General features: G+C 35.3%; 1 protein-coding gene across 1 annotated transcript in view; it reads left to right on the top strand.

Annotated features, from left to right (window-relative positions):
• The window catches only part of LOC144326268 (spectrin alpha chain, non-erythrocytic 1-like), a 66,468-nt gene that overhangs the window by 31,674 nt on the left and 13,385 nt on the right, over positions 1 to 21,409 (top strand). Inside the window, exons 10-15 of the mRNA XM_077922821.1 lie at positions 700 to 908; positions 8,628 to 8,748; positions 13,343 to 13,464; positions 16,417 to 16,549; positions 17,507 to 17,605; positions 19,883 to 20,042. Of these exons, the coding sequence (XP_077778947.1) occupies positions 700 to 908; positions 8,628 to 8,748; positions 13,343 to 13,464; positions 16,417 to 16,549; positions 17,507 to 17,605; positions 19,883 to 20,042 (844 nt within the window). The remainder of the gene's footprint in view (positions 1 to 699; positions 909 to 8,627; positions 8,749 to 13,342; positions 13,465 to 16,416; positions 16,550 to 17,506; positions 17,606 to 19,882; positions 20,043 to 21,409) is intronic.

Below are 21,409 nucleotides of genomic sequence, written 5' to 3'. Positions count from 1 at the left end.
AATCAGAAAATCTGAATTACAAAATCAGAAACGGAATCAAAATCTTCATTTTAAAATCATGCAGAAATTTCAATTTTTTTAAAAAAAATTAAATTAAATCTCGTTTCCGGCTGTTTAACCCTTCGCTATCCATCGAAACCTTCATTTCAAAATGACGCCAAATTTCCAGAAATTGGATGTTTTATAAAAGAAAAGAAAAATTAAATCTAGTCTCAGAAACGGAATCGAAATCTTCCTTTTAAAATTGCGCCAAATTTCCAGGAATTTGATTTTCGATAGAAAAATAAAAATAAAAATTGAATTTTAAATTTCTTCAGAAACGGAATCGAAATCTTCCTTTTAAAATCGCGCCAAATTCCCAGAAATTTGATTCTGGATAGAAAAATAAAATTTGAATTTTAAATTTCTTCAGAAACGGAATCGAAATCTTCCTTTTAAAATCGCGCCAAATTCCCAGAAATTTGATTCTGGATAGAAAAATAAAAATAAAATTTGAATTTTAAATTTCTTCAGAAACCGAATCGAAATCTTCCTTTTAAAATCGCACCAAATGTCCAGAAATTTGATTTTGGATACAAAAATGAAATTAAAAATTTGGATTTGAAATTTCTTTTAAAAATGTAAATCTTATTTTTTTTAATTTTTAAATTAAATCTCGTTTCCGCTTCTTTAACCCTTCGCTCTCCCTCCCGCCCGCAGGATCGGCTGAAGGATCTGAACGGCCAAGCCGACAGCCTGATGACCAGCAGCGCCTTTGACACCTCCCAGGTCAAGGAGAAGCGGGAGACGGTCAACGGGAGATTCCAGCGGATCACCGCCATGGCGGCCGGCCGGCGGGCCAAGCTGAACGAATCCCACCGCCTCCACCAGTTCTTCCGGGATATGGACGACGAGGAGTCCTGGATCAAGTAGGTCCCTTGGGGGGGGGAAGACGGGGGCGGAGCGGCGGGATCCCCAAGCCTAAAACCCTAAATCCGAACCCTGAAAAATGACCCTAAAACATAACCCTAAACCCTAAAAAACAGCACTAAGCCTAAAACAATCCTAACCCGAAACCCTAAACTATAACTTTGATCCTAAACCCTAATCCTACAACATAACCCGAAAACTTAAGCCTAACCCTAAAATATAATCCTAAATCCTAATCCTAAACCCTAATCCTAAAACATAACCCTAAAACATAATCCTAAATCCTAACCCTAACCCTAATCCTAAAACATAACCCAAAAACTTAACCCTAACTCTAAAATATAATCCTAAATCCTAATCCTAAACCCTAATCCTAAAACATAACCCTAAACCCGAATCCTAAAACATAACCCTAAAATATAATCCTAAATCCTAATCCTAAACCCTAACCCTAAAACATAACCCGAATCCTAAACTATAATCCTAAACCCTGCCCAGAAACCTAACCCTAACCCTAAAACATAGCCCAAAAACTTAACCCTAACCCTAAAACATAATCCTAAATCCTAACCCTAAACCCTAATCCTAAACCCTAACCCTAAACCCTAATCCTAAACTATAATCCTAAACCCTACCCAGAAACCTAACCCTAACCCTAAAACATAACCCTGACCCTAAAACATAAGTCTAACCCTTAAATATAAGCCTAACCCTAAAACATAATCCTAAATCCTAATCCAAAACCCTAACCCTAAACCCTAATCCTAAAACATAACCCTAACCCTAAAACGTGACCCTAAACCCAAACCCTAAACCCGAACTCTAAAAAACAGCACTAACCCTAAAACAATCCTAACCCGAAACCCGAAACTATAACTTTGATCCTAAACCCTAATCCTACAACATAACCCGAAAACTTAAGCCTAACCCTAAAATATAATCCTAAATCCTAATCCTAAACCCTAATCCTAAAACATAACCCTAAAACATAATCCTAAATCCTAACCCTAACCCTAATCCTAAAACATAACCCAAAAACTTAACCCTAACTCTAAAATATAATCCTAAATCCTAATCCTAAACCCTAATCCTAAAACATAACCCTAAACCCGAATCCTAAAACATAACCCTAAAATATAATCCTAAATCCTAATCCTAAACCCTAACCCTAAAACATAACCCGAATCCTAAACTATAATCCTAAACCCTGCCCAGAAACCTAACCCTAACCCTAAAACATAGCCCAAAAACTTAACCCTAACCCTAAAACATAATCCTAAATCCTAACCCTAAACCCTAATCCTAAACCCTAACCCTAAACCCTAATCCTAAACTATAATCCTAAACCCTACCCAGAAACCTAACCCTAACCCTAAAACATAACCCTGACCCTAAAACATAAGTCTAACCCTTAAATATAAGCCTAACCCTAAAACATAATCCTAAATCCTAATCCAAAACCCTAACCCTAAACCCTAATCCTAAAACATAACCCTAACCCTAAAACGTGACCCTAAACCCAAACCCTAAACCCGAACTCTAAAAAACAGCACTAACCCTAAAACAATCCTAACCCGAAACCCTAAACTATAACTTTGATCCTAAACCCTAATCCTACAACATAACCCGAAAACTTAAGCCTAACCCTAAAATATAATCCTTAATCCTAACCCTAAACCCTAACCCTAAAACCGAACCCTAATCCTAAAACATAACCCTAAACCCTAATCCTAAAACCTAACCCTAAACCCTAATCCTAAACTATAATCCTAAACCCGAATCCTAAACTATAATCCTAAACCCTAATCCTAAAACATAACCCTAAACCCGAATCCTAAACTCTAATCCTAAAACATAACCCTAAACCCTAATCCTAAAACCTAACCCTAAACCCTAATCCTAAAACATAACCCTAAACCCGAATCCTAAACTCTAATCCTAAACTATAATCCTAAACCCTAATCCTAAAACCTAACCCTAAACCCTAATCCTAAAACATAACCCTAAACCTTAATCCTAAACTATAATCCTAAACCCTAACCCTAAAATATAATCCTAAACCCTAATCCTAAAATATAATCCTAAACCCTAACCCTAAAACATAACCCTAAACCCTAATCCTAAACTATAATCCTAAACCCTAATCCAAAAACATAACCCTAACCCTTATCCTAAAACATAATCCTAAACCCTAATCCTAAACTATAATCCTAAACCCTAATCCTAAAACATAACCCTAAACCCTGATCCTAAAACCTAACCCTAAACCCTAATCCTAAACTATAATCCTAAACCCTAATCCTAAACTATAATCCTAAACCCTGCCCAGAAACCTAACCCTAACCCTAAAACATAGCCCTAAAACATAACCCTGACCCTAAAACAAAAGTCTAACCCTTAAATATGACCCTAACCCTAACCCTAACCCTAAAACAATCCTAACCCAAAACCCTAAAACATAACTTTAATCCTAAACCCTCACCCTAAAACATAACTTTAATCCTAAACCCTAACCCTAAAACAGAACCCAAAAACTTAACCCTAACCCTATAATATAATCCTAAATCCTAACCCGAAACCCTAACCCTAACCCTAACCCTAAACCCTAATCCTAAACTATAATCCTAAACCCTACCCAGAAACCTAACCCTAACCCTAAAACATAACCCTGACCCTAAAACATAACTCTAACCCTTAAATATAACCCTAACCCTAAAACATAATCCTAAATCCTAATCCAAAACCCTAACCCTAAAACACAACCCAAAAACTTAACCCTAACCCTAAAATATAATCCTAAATCCTAACCCTAAAACATAACCCTAAACCCGAATCCTAAACTATAATCCTAAACCCTACCCAGAAACCTAACCCTAAAACATAACCCTGACCCTAAAACATAACTCTAACCCTTAAATATAACCCTGACCCTAAACCCTAACACTAAAAAACAGCACTAACCCTAAAACAATCCTAACCCGAAACCCTAAACTATAACTTTAATCCTAAACTCTACAACATAACCCGAAAACTTAACCCTAACCCTAAAATATAATCCTAAATCCTAATCCTAAACCCTAATCCTAAAACATAACCCGAAACCCTAATCCTAAAACCTAACCCTAAAGGCTAATCCTAAACTATAATCCTAAACCCTACCCAGAAACCTAACCCTAACCCTAAAACATAACCCAAAAACTTAACCCTAACCCTAAAATATAATCCTAAATACTAAACCCTAATCCTAAAACCTAACCCTAAACCCTAATCCTAAACGTTTAGAAACCTAACCCTAACCCTAAAACATAACCCTAACCCTTAAATATAACCCTAACCCGTAACCCTAAAACGTAATCCTAAATCCTAAGCCATAATCCTAACCCTAAACCCTAATCCTAAAACGTAACCCTAACCCTAAAACATGATCCTAAACCCTAACTCTAAAAAATAACCCTAGCCCTAAACCCTAAAACGTAACCCTAACCCCTAACCCTAAAATATAACCGTAAACCGAACTCTAAAACCTAAACCCTAACCCTAAAATATAATCCTAGCCCTAAACCTTAACCCTAAAACATAACCCTAACCAGAAAGCGAAACCTAAACCTTGAAGCGTAACCCTGACCCTAAAAGATAACCCAAAACCTTAACCCTACCCCTAAAATATAATCCTAAATCCTAATCCTAAAACATAACCCTAAACCCTAATCCTAAACTATAATCCTAAACCCCACCCAGACCTAACCCTAACCCTAAAACATAACCCTGACCCTAAAACATAAGTCTAACCCTTAAATATAACCCTAACCCTAAGGCATAATCCTAAATCGTAACCCTAAAACGTAATCCTAAATCCTAACCCTAACCCCTAACCCTAAAATGTAACCGTAAACCGAACTCTAAAACCTAAATCCTAACCCTAAAATATAATCCTAACCAGAAAGCGAAACCTAAACCTTGAAGCGTAACCCTGACCCTAAAACATGACCCTAAACCCTAAATCCTAACCCTAAAGCATATCCCTAATCCTAAAACATGATCCTAAACCTGAACTCTAAAAAAAAACCCTAACCCTAAAACAATCCTAGCCCTAAACCCTAACCCTGACCCTAAAACATAACCCTTATCCTAAAACATGATCCTAAACCATCACCCTAAACCCTAACTCTAAAAAAAAACCCTAACCCTAAAACAATCCTAACCCTAACCCTAAAACCCTAAAACATAACCGTAACCCTAACCCTAAAGCCCTAACCCTGACCCTGAAACGTAATCCTTACCCTAAAATATGACCATAAAACTAACCATAAAAGGTAACCCTAAACCCTGACCCTAAAACATAACCCTAATCCTAAAACATGATCCTAAACCCTAAATCTAAAAAATAACCCTAAACCCTAACCCTAAAACAATCCTAACCCTAAACCCTAAAACATCACTTTAATCCTAAACCCTAACCCTAAAACGTAACCCAAAAACTGAACCCTAACCCTAAATCCTAATCCTAAATCCTAACCCTAAACCCTAATCTTAAAACATAACCCTAATCCTGACCCTAAACCCTAACTCTAAAAAACAGCACTAACCCTAAAACAATCCTATCCCGAAACCCTAAACTATAACTTTGATCCTAAACCCTAACCCTACAACATAACCCAAAAATTTAACCCTAAAAGATAATCCTAAATCCTAATCCTAAAACCTAACCCTAAACCCTAATCCTAAACTATAATCCTTAACCCCACCCAGAAACCTAACCCTAACCCTAAAACATAGCCCTAAAACATAACCCTGACCCTAAAACATAACCCTAACCCTTAAATATAACCCTAACCCTAAAACGTAATCCTAAATCCTAATCCAAAACCCTAACCCTAAAACATAACCCAAAAACTTAACCCTAACCCTAAAATATAATCCTAAATCCTAACCCTAATCCTAAACCCTAAAACAGAACTTTAACCCTAAACTATAACCCTAAACTCTAAAAGATAAACCCTAAACCTTAACCCTAAAACATAACCCTAAACCCTAACCCTAAATTCTAACACTAAAACATAACCCTAAACCCAAACTCTAAACCCTAAAACATAACCCTAAAATATGACTCTAACCCTAAAATATAATCAAAAAACCCTAATCCTAAAACAAAACTCTAACCCTAAAATATAACCATAAATCTAACCCTAATTCCTAAAACAAAACCCTGACCCTAAAACTTAATCCTAAACCCTAAATCCTAAAACATAACCAGAAAACATAATCCTAAACCCTGACCCTAAACCCTAAAACATAACCCTGACCCTAAAACATAACCATAAATCTAATCCTAATCCCTAAAACATAATCCTGACCCTAAAACAAAACCCTAAAACTAACCCGAAATCCTAAACCCTAATCCTAAAACAAAACCATAAAACTAACCCGAAATCCTAAACCCTAATCCTAAAACAAAACCATAAAACTCACCCGAAATCCTAAACCCTAATCCTAAAACAAAACCCTAAAACTAACCCGAAATCCTAAACCCTAATCCTAAAACAAAACCATAAAACTAACCCGAAATCCTAAACCCTAATCCTAAAACAAAACCCTAAAACTAACCCGAAATCCTAAACCCTAATCCTAAAACAAAACCATAAAACTAACCCGAAATCCTAAAACAGAACTAAAATATAACCCTAAACTATAAAAGATAAACCCTAAACCTTCACCCTAAAACATAACCGTAAAACTATGAAGCATAATCCTAAAAAATAATCCTGACCCTAAAACATAAGCATAAGACTAAACCCTAAAACATAACCCTAAACCCTAACCCTAAATTCTAACACTAAAACATAACCCTAAACCCAAACTCTAATCCTAAAATATAATCCTAAACCCTAATCCTAAAACAAAACTCTAACCCTAAAACATAACCATAAATCTTACCCTAATTCCTAAAACAAAACCCTAAAACTAACCCTAAATCCTAAAACATAACCCTAAAAGAACCCTAACCCTAAAACATAAGCCTGACCCTAAAACATAACTCTAAACCTAAAATATAACCCTAGTAGTAGTAGTAGTAGTAGTAGTAGTAATATTAATCTTATTATTATTATTATTATTATTATTATTAGTAGTAGTAGTAGTAGTAATATTAATCTTATTAATCTTATTATTATTATTATTATTAGTAGTAGTAGTAGTAGTAGTAGTATTAATATTAATCTTATTATTATTATTATTATTAGTAGTAGTAGTAGTAGTAGTAGTAATAATATTATTATTAGTAGTAGTAGTAGTAGTAGTAGTAGTAGTAGTATTAATATTAATCTTATTATTATTATTATTAGTAGTAGTAGTAGTAGTAGTATTAATATTAATATTAATATTAATCTTCTTATTATTAGTAGTATTAATAGTATTAATATTAAACTTCTTCCTCTTCTTAATATTAATATTACCATTATTTTATTTTATTTTATTACTACTAGTAGTAGTAGTATTACTAGTAGTATTAATAGTATTAATGTTAATCTTATTATTAGTAGTAGTATTAATAGTATTAATATTAATCTTCTTCTTCTTGATATTAATATTACCATTATTTTATTTTATTTTATCATTAGTAGTAGTAGTAGTAGTAGTAGTAGTAGTAGTAGTAGTATTAATATTAATCTTATTATTAGTAGTAGTATTAATAGTATTAATATTAAACTTCTTCCTCTTCTTAATATTAATATTACCATTATTTTATTTTATTACTACTACTAGTAGTATTACTAGTAGTATTAATAGTATTAATGTTGATCTTCTTCTTAGTAGTAGTAGTAGTATTAATAGTATTAATATTAATCTTCTTCTTCTTAATATTAATATTACCATTATTTTGTTTTGTTTTATTTTGTTTTGTTTTATTTTATTTTATTACTACTACTACTAGTAGTAGTAGTAGTAGTAGTAGTAGTATTAATAGTAGTATTAATAGTATTAATGTTAATCTTCTTCTTAGTAGTGGTAGTAGTGGTAGTAGTATTAATAGTATTAATATTAAACTTCTTCCTCTTCTTAATATTAATATTACCATTATTTTATTTTATTATTTTATTTTATTTTATTTTATTACTACTACTACTACTAGTAGTAGTATTACTAGTAGTATTAATAGTATTAATGTTAATCTTCTTATTAGTAGTAGTAGTAGTAGTAGTATTACTAGTATTAATATTAATCTTCTTCTTAATATTAATATTACCATTATTTTATTTTATTTTATCATTAGTAGTAGTAGTATTAATATTAATCTTATTATTATTATTATTATTATTATTATTATTAGTAGTAGTAGTAGTAGTATTAATATTAATATTAATCTTCTTATTATTAGTGGTATTAATAGTATTAATATTAATCTTCTTCTTCTTCTTCTTAATATTAATATTACCATTATTTTATTTTATTTTATCATTAGTAGTAGTAGTAGTAGTATTAATATTAATCTTATTATTATTATTATTATTATTATTATTATTAGTAGTAGTAGTAGTAGCAGCAGCAGCAGCAGCAGTAGTATTAATAGTATTAATATTAATCTTCTTAATATTAATATTACCATTATTATTATTATTATTATTATTATTATTATTATTATTATTATTATTATTATTATTATCATCATCATCTTTTTATTAGTCTGATTATTAATCTCATTATTCCCCCTATTTCCCCAGGGAGAAGAAGCTCCTCGTCAGCTCGGAGGATTACGGCCGGGATCTGACCGGCGTCCAGAACCTGAGGAAGAAGCACAAGCGGCTGGAGGCCGAGTTGGCCGCCCACGAACCGGCCATCCAGGTGGGTCGGAGCGGATCCCGGGGATCCGGTGGATCCCGCCGCGGGATCCCAAACGGATCCGCTCCTCCCTCGCCGATTCCCGGATTCCCAGCGGCGCCTGCCTTGGATATCTGAACTGGGGGGCGAGAGGGATCCACTTGATTCCAGATCCCTTCTGGTTTCCAGTCCTTGGGTGGGATCTGGGAATAATTCCATTGCTCGCTTAGAGATCTGAACTGGGGGCGGGAGGGATCCACTTGATTCCAGATCCCTTCTGGTTTCCAGTCCTTGGGTGGGATCTGGGAATAATTCCATTACTCGCTTAGAGATCTGAACTGGGGTCGGGAGGGATCCACTTGATTCCAGATCCCTTCTGGTTTCCAGTCCTCGGGTGGGATCTGGGAATAATTCCATTACTCGCTTAGAGATCTGAACTGGGGGCGGGAGGGATCCACTTGATTCCAGATCCCTTCTGGTTTCCAGTCCTCGGGTGGGATCTGGGATCTCCCCGGGGGAATCGGGGGATCGGCTGGACGGTGATGATGGCGTCTGAAATAGGTGTCTGATAATAATAATAATAATAATAATAATAATAATAATAATAATAATAGTTGTTGTTAATAGAATAATGACATAAGGGAATAATTATTCAATTACGATTCAATAATTGAAAAATAAATGAAAAATAATTGAAAAATAATTGAAAAGGTGAATAATTATTCCCTGAAATAGGCAGTTGACAGTAATTATTAGTGAATAAGTTAATAATAATTGAAGGAGTGGATAATTATTCACTGATTCCATAATTATGATTCAATAATTGAATCATAATTGAATCATAATTGGAAAAGTGAATAATTATTCCCTGAAATAGGCAGTTGACAGTCATTATTAGTGAATAAGTTAATAATAATTGAATGAGTGGATAATTCTTCAATTATGATTCAATAATTGACAAATAATTGACAAATAATTGGAAAAGTGAATAATTATTCCCTGAAATAGGCAGTTGACAGTCATTATTAGTGAATAAGTTAGTAATAATTGAAGGACTGAATAATTATCAGTAATGATGATTCAATAATTGAATAAGTGAATAATTATTCAATAATTGAATCATAATAATTGAATAATTGAATCATAATTGAATAAGTGAATAATTATTCAATAATTGAATCATAATAATTGCATAAGTGAAGAATTGAATCATAATTGAATAAGTGAATAATTATTCAATAATTGAATCATAATAATTGCATAAGTGAATAATTGAATCATAATTGAATAAGCAAATAATTATTCAATAATTGAATCATAATAATTGCATAAGTGAAGAATTGAATCATAATTGAATAAGTGAATAATTATTCAATAATCATGATTCAGTCATTTATTAATGATTGAATAAGTGAATAATTCCATTAATTGTTCACTTATTCCATTATTGAACAATTCTTCCATTATTGAACAATAAATCAAAATTTCAAGAATAATTATTCCATGATTAATTGAATAAGTGAATAATTCAATTAATTGTTCACTTATTCCATTATTGAACAATTCTTCCATGATTGAATAATAAATCAAAATTTCAAGAATAATTATTCCATGATTAATTGAATAAGTGAATAATTCAATTAATTGTTCACTTATTCCATGATTGAACAATTCTTCCATTATTGAATAATAAATCAAAATTTCAAGAATAATTATTCCGTGATTAATTGAATAAGTGAATAATTCAATTAATTGTTCACTTATTCCATTATTGAACAATTCTTCCATGATTGAACAATAAATCAAAATTTCAAGAATAATTATTCCATGATTAATTGAATAAGTGAATAATTCAATTAATTGTTCACTTATTCCATGATTGAACAATTCTTCCATGATTGAATAATAAATCAAAATTTCAAGAATAATTATTCCGTGATTAATTGAATAAGTGAATAATTCAATTAATTGTTCACTTATTCCATTATTGATCAAGTCTTCCATGATTGAATAATAATTAAGAATTTCAATAATAATTATTCCGTGATTATCAAACAATAACAAGGATCGAATCATCATTATTCCGTAATCGGATAATCAAATAATCATTAAATAATTCAGCAAGACGTATGAATCAATAATAAGAAGAACAACGGAACGAACTGGCCATCCAGGTGGATCCCAGGGATCCAGTGGACCCCATTGCGGGATCCCAAATGGATCCACTCCTCCTCGCCGATTCCCGAATCCCCACCGGCGATTCCCAGCGGCGCCTGCCTTGGAGATCCGGTCCGGGGACGGGGAGGGATCCACTCGATCCCAGATCCCTTCCGGGTTCGGACCCTCGGGTTGGATCGGGGATCTCCCCGGGGGGACAGGGGATCAACCAGATCGGCGGGCGGGACGGTTAATGATGGCGCCTGAAAGAGGCGCTTAATAATGATAATGATTATTATTGTTGTTAATAATAATTGACATAAATGAAATAATCATAATAATTGACATAAATAAAATAATAATAATAATTGACATAAATAAAATAATAATAATAATTGACATAAACGACATAAGGGAAGAAGTGAATAATTATTCAAGCATTTGATAATTATGATTTAGTAATTGAATCATAATTGAATGTCAATCATTCTTCACTGAAATCGGCCGTTGATAATAATTATGATTGCTAATAATTAAATCATTGAATAATGATTCAATTATTCCATAATTGCGATTCAGGAATTGAAAAAGTGAATGATTTTTCCGTCATTATGATTCAGTAATTGAATCATAATTGAATGTCAATCATTCTTCACTGAAATCGGCAGTTGATAATAATTATGATTGTTAATAATTGAATCATTGAATAATGATTGAGTAATGATTCAATTATTCCATAATTGCGATTCAGGAATTAAAAAAGTGAATGATTTTTCCGTCATGATGATTCAGTAATTGAATCATAATTGAATCATAATTGAATGTCAATCATTCTTCCCTGAAATAGGCCGTTGATAATCATTATGATCGTTAATAATTGAATCATCGAATAATGATTAATGATTCAATTATTCCATAATTGCGATTCAGGAATTGAAAAAGTGAATGATTTTTCCGTCATGATGATTCAGTAATTGAATCATAATTGAATCCTAATTGAATGTCAATCATTCTTCACTGAAATCGGCAGTTGATAATAATTATGATTGCTAATAATTAAATCATTGAATAATGATTCAATTATTCCATAATTGCGATTCAGGAATTGGAAAAGTGAATGATTTTTCCGTCCTGATGATTCAGTAATTGAATCATAATTGAATCATAATTGAATGTCAATCATTCTTCCCTGAAATAGGCCGTTGATAATAATTATGATTGCTAATAATTAAATCATTGAATAATGATTCAATTATTCCATAATTGCGATTCAGGAATTGGAAAAGTGAATGATTTTTCCGTCCTGATGATTCAGGAATTGAATCATAATTGAATATTAATTGAATGTCAATCATTCTTCCCTGAAATAGGCCGTTGATAATAATTATGATTGCTAATAATTGAATCATTGACTAATGATTGAGTAATGATTCAATTATTCCATAATTGCGATTCAGGAATTGAAAAAGTGAATGATTTTTCAGTCATTATGATTCAGTAATTGAATCATAATTGAATGTCAATCATTCTTCACTGAAATCGGCAGTTGATAATAATTATGATTGCTAATAATTGAATCATGGACTAATTATTGAGAGTAATGATTCAATTATTCCATAATTGCGATTCAGGAATTGGAAAAGTGAATGATTTTTCCGTCCTGACGATTCAGGAATTGAATCCTAATTGAATCATAATTGAATGTCAATCGTTCAGTAACTGAATCATAATTGCATAAGTGAATAATTATCCATAATTATGATTCGGCAATTGACTAATAATTGAATAAACGAATAATTCAATTTCTCACTTCTTCAATTGTTGAATCATTCAATTATTGAATCATAACTATTCAATAATAAGAATGATTGAATAATTATCATTCAATAATTGAAGAATAATTAAAATAATTCAGCAAGAAGTATGAATCTATTATTATTAATTATTATTATTATTATTATTATTATTATTATTATTATTATTATTATTATTCAGTAACTGAATAATAATTGCATAAGTGAATAATTATCCATAATTATGATTCGGGAATGGACTAATAATTGAATAAACGAATAATTCAGTTTTTCACTTCTTCAATTGTTGAATCATTCAATTATTGAATCATAACTATTCAATAATAAGGATGATTGAATAATTATCATTCAATAACTGAAGAATAATTAAAATAATTCAGCAAGAAGTATGAATCTATTATTATTATTATTATTATTATTATTATTATTATTATTATTAATTATTGTTATTATTATTATTATTATTATTATTATTATTATTATTATTATTATTAATTATTATTATTGTTACTATTATTAACTATTTTTATTAATTATTATTATTACTTATTATTATTAATTATTTTTATTAATTATTATTAATTATTATTATTATTATTATTATTATTATTATTATTATTATTATTATTATTATTATTATTTTCCAGGGCGTTCTGGACACTGGGAAGAAACTTTCGGACGACAACACCATTGGCAAAGAGGAGATCCAGCAGAGACTGGCTCACTTTGTGGATCACTGGCAGGAGCTGAAGAGGTTGGCCGCCGCCCGGTAAGACAGGGATCCCGTTTCCCGGTGGGGATCTGGGTTTCCGGCCACGTCCCACCTAGAAGGGATCTTGAGGGAGGAGATAGGGTCATAGAAGGGATCTTGGCAGGACAGAATGAGGATCGTCGAAGGGATCTCGAGGGAGGATCTTGACGGAGAAGAGATGGGACTATAGAAGGGATCTCGAGGGAGGAGATAGGATCATAGAAGGGATCTTGACAGGATAGAATGAGGATCGTCGAAGGGATCTCGAGGGAGGATCGTAGAAGGGATCTTGACAGGATAGAATGAGGATCGTAGAAGGGATCTTGAGGGAGGAGATAGGATCATAGAAGGGATCTTGACAGGATAGAATGAGGATCGTCGAAGGGATCTCGAGGGAGGAGATAGGATCATAGAAGGGATCTTGACAGGATAGAATGAGGATCGTCGAAGGGATCTCGAGGGAGGATCGTAGAAGGGATCTTGACAGGATAGAATGAGGATCGTCGAAGGGATCTCGAGGGAGGAGATAGGATCATAGAAGGGATCTTGACAGGATAGAATGAGGATCGTCGAAGGGATCTCGAGGGAGGAGATAGGATCATAGAAGGGATCTTGACAGGATAGAATGAGGATCGTAGAAGGGATCTCGAGGGAGGAGATAGGATCATAGAAGGGATCTTGACAGGATAGAATGAGGATCGTAGAAGGGATCTCGAGGGAGGAGATAGGATCATAGAAGGGATCTTGACAGGATAGAATGAGGATCGTCGAAGGGATCTCGAGGGAGGATCGTAGAAGGGATCTTGACAGGATAGAATGAGGATCGTAGAAGGGATCTCGAGGGAGGAGATAGGATCATAGAAGGGATCTTGACAGGATAGAATGAGGATCGTCGAAGGGATCTCGAGGGAGGATTGTAGAAGGGATCTTGACGGAGAAGAGATGGGACTATAGAAGGGATCTTGACGGGGGAAGGATAGAAGGGGATAGGATCGTAGATGGGATCTCGAGGGAGGATAGAAGGGATCTCGAGGGAGGATAGGATTGTAGAAGGGATCTCATAGGAGGAGATAGGATTATAGAAGGGATCTCGACGGAGGATAGGATATAGGATCATAGAAGGGATCTTGACAGAGGATAGAAAGGGATAGGATCGTAGAAGGGATCTCGAGGAAGGATAGAAGGAATCTTGTGGAAGAATAGGATTGTAGAAGGGATCTCATAGGAGGAGATAGGATGGTAGAAGGGATCTTGACAGAGGATAGAAAGGGATAGGATCGTAGAAGGGATCTCGAGGAAGGATAGAAGGAATCTTGTGGAAGAATAGGATTGTAGAAGGGATCTCATAGGAGGAGATAGGATGGTAGAAGGGATCTTGACAGAGGATAGAAAGGGATAGGATCGTAGAAGGGATCTCGAGGAAGGATAGAAGGAATCTTGTGGAAGAATAGGATTGTAGAAGGGATCTCATAGGAGGAGATAGGATGGTAGAAGGGATCTTGACAGAGGATAGAAAGGGATAGGATCGTAGAAGGGATCTCGAGGAAGGATAGAAGGAATCTTGTGGAAGAATAGGATTGTAGAAGGGATCTCATAGGAGGAGATAGGATGGTAGAAGGGATCTTGACAGAGGATAGAAAGGGATAGGATCGTAGAAGGGATCTCGAGGAAGGATAGAAGGAATCTTGTGGAAGAATAGGATTGTAGAAGGGATCTCATAGGAGGAGATAGGATGGTAGAAGGGATCTTGACAGAGGATAGAAAGGGATAGGATCGTAGAAGGGATCTCGAGGAAGGATAGAAGGAATCTTGTGGAAGAATAGGATTGTAGAAGGGATCTCATAGGAGGAGATAGGATGGTAGAAGGGATCTTGACAGAGGATAGAAAGGGATAGGATCGTAGAAGGGATCTCAACAGGATAGAATGAGGATTGTAGAAGGGATCTCAAAGGAGTTAGGATTGTAGAAGGGATCTTGACAGAGGATAGGATTGTAGAAGGGATCTCATAGGAGGAGATAGGATTACAGAAGGGATCTCATAGGAGGATAGGAGGATTGTAGAAGGGATCTTGACAGAGAAGGATAGAAGGGGATAGGATCATAGAAGGGATCTCGACAGGATAGAATGAGGATCGTAGAAGGGATCTTGAAGGAGACGGACAGAAGGAGATAGAATCATAGAAGGGATCTTGACGGAGGATAGAAGGAGATCGGATCATAGAAAGGATCTCAATGGAGAAGGCTAGAAGGGGATAGGATCGTAGAAGGGATCTTGATGGATAAGAGAGAGAATTATAGAAGGGATCTTGATGGAGACGGGTAGAAGGCGATCGGATCGTAGGAGGGATCTCAATGGAGGTTAGGAGGTTTGTAGAAGGGATCTAGACAGGAGAGAAGCAGATAGGATCGTAGAAGGGATCTCGACGGAGGAAAGCAGGGGATAGGATCATAGAAGGGATCTCGATGGAGGAAAGCAGGAGATAGGATTGTAGAAGGGATCTCAACAGAGAAGGATAGAAGGGGATAGGATCGTAGAAGGGATCTCGAGGGAGGATAGGAGGAGCCAGGATCGTAGAAGGGATCTTGACAGGATAGAAAGAGGATCATAGAAGGGATCTCGACGTAGGATAGGATTGTAGAAGGGATCTTGATGGAGGATAGGAGGAGATAGGATCGTAGAAGGGATCTTGGCAGAGGATAGGATCGCAGAAGGGATCTTGACGGAGGATAGAAGGGGATCGGATCGTAGAAGGGATCTCGACGGAGATTAGAAGGGGATCGGATCGTAGAAGGGATCTCCGTGGAGGATAGGAGGATTGTAGAAGGTATCTCCACAGAGAAGAACAGGAGATAGGATCGTAGAAGGGATCTCCAGGGAGACAGGTAGAAGGGAAGGGGATGGAATCCTGCTTCCAAGGATGGAAGCTCGGATCCGGATTTGAACCGGATCCCGTTTTGGATCTCCCTCAGGGGCCAGCGTCTGGAGGAATCCCTTGAATACCAGCAGTTTGTGGCCAATGTGGAGGAAGAAGAAGCCTGGATCAACGAGAAGATGACCTTGGTGGCCAGTGAGGATTACGGCGACACCCTGGCCGCCATCCAGGTGAGCGGATCCCGGCGGATCCCGATGACTGACAGGATTGGTGGACCCCGATGGCCGACGGATTGGTGGATTCTATGAGAAGTGGGGTTGGTGGATCCTATGGCCAGTGGGGTCGGGTGGATCCTGATGGCTGATGGGGTCGGTGGATCCTAGGACTGGTGGGATTGGGTGGATCCGATGACCGACGGATTGGTGGCTCCTATGACCGGTGGATTCGGGTGGTCCTGATGGCCGATAGAGTTGGGTGGATCCGATGACCGGTGGGATTGGGGGATCCTGGTGGCCGACGGATGGTGGATCCTATGACCGGTGGGATCGGGTGTATCCTGATGATTGACAGACAGGTGAATCCTATGACCGGTGGGATCGGGTGGATCCTGATGGCAGACGGGATCGGGTGGATCCCATGACCGGTGGGATTGGTGGATCCTGATGGCCGGCGGATCGGTGGCTCCTCTGACCGGTGGGATCGGGTGGATCCTGACGACCGACGGGATTGGGTGGATCCCGGCGACCGACTACCCCTGAGCCCACCCGGATTGAGGGAGGGGTCAGGGACGACCTGGGGAGAGTTATTAGCCTGACCCACCCAGATTATTATTATTATTATTATTATTATTATTATTATTATTATTACTACTACTACTACTACTAATAATAATAATAATAATAATAATGTTGTTTTGTTGTTTTGTTGTTGTTGTTACTACTATTACTATTACTATTACTATTATTATTAATAATGTTGTTTTGTTGTTGTAATTATTACTATTACTATTATTATTATTATTATTATTATTATTATTATTAATGTTGTTTTGTTGTTATCATTACTACTACTACTATTATTATTATTACTATTATTATTATTAATAATGTTGTTTGTTGTTGGTTTGTTGTTTGTTGTTGTTGTTGTTGTTGTTATTATTATTATTATTATTATTATTATTATTTCAGGGCCTGCTGAAGAAACACGAAGCTTTTGAGACGGATTTCGCCGTCCACAAGGAGCGGGTCAACGACGTCTGCGCCAACGGGCAGGAACTGATCCAGAAGGTGAGTATTTTTATTGTTATTGGGGGGTTACTAGTACTAGTACTACTATTAGTACTAAGAGTAGTACTAGTATAGTACTATTATATTATTATAATATTGTTATAGCACTCATATTATATATTGTTATTATCTTGTATTATTATATATTTTTATAATAAAACAGAAATGTAATTTAATCATTGAATTACTACTACTACTACTACTACTAATAGTATTACTAACTATTACTAATATTAGTACTAGTACTACTACTAGTATAGTACTATTATATTATAATATTGTTATAGCACTCATTATTATTATTATTATTATTATTATTATTATTATTATTATAGCACTTGTTATATTTATATTATATTTTATATTATATTATATTATATTATATTATATTATATTATATTATATTATATTAAACAGAAATTTAATTTAATCATTGAATTACTACTACTACTACTAATAGTATTACTAACTATTACTAATATTAGTACTAGTACTACTACTAGTATAGTACTATTATATTATAATATTGTTATAGCACTCATTATTATTATTATTATTATTATTATTATTATTATTATTATTATAGCACTCGTTATATTATATTATATTATATTATATTATATTATATTATATTATATTAAACAGAAATTTAATTTAATCATTGAATTACTACTACTACTACTACTACTAACTAGTACTACTACTAATAGTACTAATACTAATACTACTACTTCTAGTAGTAGTAGTAGTAGTAGTAGTAGTAGTAAAGTACTATTATAGTATTATAACATTGTTATAGCACTCATATATTATTATTATTATTATTATTATTATTATTATTATTATTATTATTAAACAGAAATTTAATTTAATCATTGAATTACTACTACTACTACTAACTAGTACTACTACTAATAGTACTAATACTAATACTACTACTTCTAGTAGTAGTAGTAGTAGTAGTAAAGTACTATTATAGTATTATAACATTGTTATAGCACTCATATATTATTATTATTATTATTATTATTATTATTATTATTATTATTAAACAGAAATTTAATTTAATCATTGAATTACTACCACCACCACCACTAATAGTAGTATTAATATTAGTACTTAGTACTAGTATTACTACTAGTAGTATAGTACTATTATATAATATTGTTATAGCACTCATATTATTACTATTATTACTCCTTCTTCTTCTTCTTCTTCTTCTTCTTCTTCTTCTTCTTCTTCTTCTTCTTCTTCTTCTTCTTCTTCTTCTTCCTCCTCCTCCTCTTCCTCCTCCTCCTCCTCCTCCTATTACTACACCACATATTACTACTACTACTACTATTATTAATATTTACTATTACTATTATTATATTATGTCATATTATTACTATTATTATTACTACTATTCTTCTTCTCCTCCTCCTCCTCTTCCTCCTCCTCCTCCTCCTATTACTACACCACATATTACTACTACTACTATTATTAATATTTACTATTACTATTATTATATTATGTCTTATTATTATTATTATTATTATTACTACTACTACTACCACTACTACTACACCACCACATATTATTATTATTATTATTATTATTATTATTATTATTATTATTATTACTACTACTACTACTACTACTACTACCACTACTACTACACCACCACATATTATTATTATTATTATTATTATTATTATTATTATTATTACTACTACTACCACTACTACTACACCACCACATATTATTATTATTATTATTATTATTATTATTATTATTATTATTATTATTATTATTATTATTATTACTACTACTACTACCACTACTACTACACCACCACATATTATTATTATTATTATTATTATTATTATTATTATTACTACTACTACTACTACTACTACTACTACACCACCACATATTATTATTATTATTATTATTATTATTATTATTATTATTATTATTATTACTACTACTACTACTACCACTACTACTACACCACCACATATTATTATTATTATTATTATTATTATTATTATTATTATTATTATTATTATTACTACTACTACTACTACTACTACCACTACTACTACACCACCACATATTATTATTATTATTATTATTATTATTATTATTATTATTATTATTATTATTATTACTACTACTACTACTACTACTACTTTATTACTATTACTATTACTATATTATGTCATATATTATTATTATTAATATTATTATTATTAAACGGAAATTTTATTTTCTTTTCTTTCCCCCTCCTCCCAGAACAACCACCACGAGGAGAACATCACCGCCAAGATGGCCGGCCTGCGGGCCAAAGTGGCCGACCTGGAGAGGGCGGCCTCCCAGCGCAAAGCCAAACTGGACGAGAACTCCGCCTTCCTCCAGTTCAACTGGAAGGCCGACGTGGTGGAGTCCTGGATCGGTAGGGGGGCGACCCCCGGGTTGCGGGGGGTGGGGTTAGGGGGCAGGGGTGGGGTTGGGTTGGGTTGGGGTTATGGGTCAGTGCTGGGGTTGGGTTAGGGGTCAGTGCTGGGGTTGGGTAAGGGTTAGGGGTCAGTGCTAGGGTTGGGTTAGGAATAGGGTTAGGGGTCAGTGCTAGGGGTTAGGGGTCAGTGCTAGGGTTGGGTTAGGGTTAGGGGTCAGGGATAGGGTTGTGTTAGGGTTAGGAATAGGGTTAGGGGTCAGTGCTAGGGGTTAGGGGTCAATGCTAGGGTTGGGTTAGGGGTCAGTGCTAGGGTTGGGTGAGGGTTAGGGGTCAGTGCTAGGGTTGGGTGAGGGTTAGGGGTCAGTGGTAGGGTTGGGTCAGGGTTAGGGGTCAGTGGTAGGGTTGGGTCAGGGTTAGGGGTCAGGGCTAGGGTTGGGTTAGGGTTAGGGGTCAGGGTTAGGGGTCAGGCTAGGGTTGGGTTAGGGGTCAGTGCTAAGGTTGGGTTAGGGTTAGGGGTCAGGTTAGGGGTCAGTGCTAGGGTTGGATTAGGAATAGGGTTAGGGGTCAGTGCTAGGGGTCAGGGATACGGTTGTGTTAGGGGTCAGGGATAGGGTTGGGTTAGGGTTAGGAATAGGGTTAGGGGTCAGGAATAGGGTTGGGGTTAGGGGTAGGGTTGGGTTAGGGGTCAGTGCTGGGCTTGGGGTTAGGGGTCAGTGATGGGGTTGGGTTAGGGGTCAGTGGTAGGGTTGGGGTTAGGGGTCAGTAATGGGGTTGGGTTAGGGGTCAGTGCTAGGGTTAGGGGTCAATGCTAGGGTTGGGTTAGGGGTCAGTGCTAGGGTTGGGTTAGGGTTAGGAATAGGGTTAGGGGTCAGGGTTAGGGTTAGGGGTCAGGGTTAGGGGTCAGTACTAGGGTTGGGTTAGGGGTCAGGGTTAGGGGTCAATGCTAGGGTTGGGTTAGGGGTCAGGGCTAGGGTTGGGTTAGGGGTCAGTGATGGGGTTGGGTAACGGTTAGGGGTCAGGGGTAGGGTTGGGTTAGGGTTAGGGGTCAGTGCTAGGGGTTGGGGGTCAGTGCTAGGGTTGGGGTTAGGGGTCAGTGCTGGGGTTAGGGGTCAGTAATGGGGTTGGGTTAGGGGTCAGTGCTAGGGTTAGGGGTCAGTTATAGGGTTGGGGTCAATGCTAGGGTTGGGTTAGGGGTCAGGGCTAGGGTTGGGTTAGGGTTAGGTGTCAATGCTAGGGTTGGGTTAGGGGTCAGGGCTAGGGTTGGGTAAGGCTTAGGGGTCAGTGCTAGGGTTAGGAATAGGGGCAGGGTAGGGTTAGGAATAGGGTCAGGGTACGGTTAGGGGTCAGTTATAGGGTTAGGGTCA

Source organism: Podarcis muralis, chromosome W (genome assembly GCF_964188315.1).
Source record: "Podarcis muralis chromosome W, rPodMur119.hap1.1, whole genome shotgun sequence".
In the NCBI taxonomy this organism is placed as follows: Eukaryota; Metazoa; Chordata; class Lepidosauria; order Squamata; family Lacertidae; genus Podarcis; species Podarcis muralis.
This window is presented reverse-complemented; position numbering and strand designations above follow the sequence as displayed.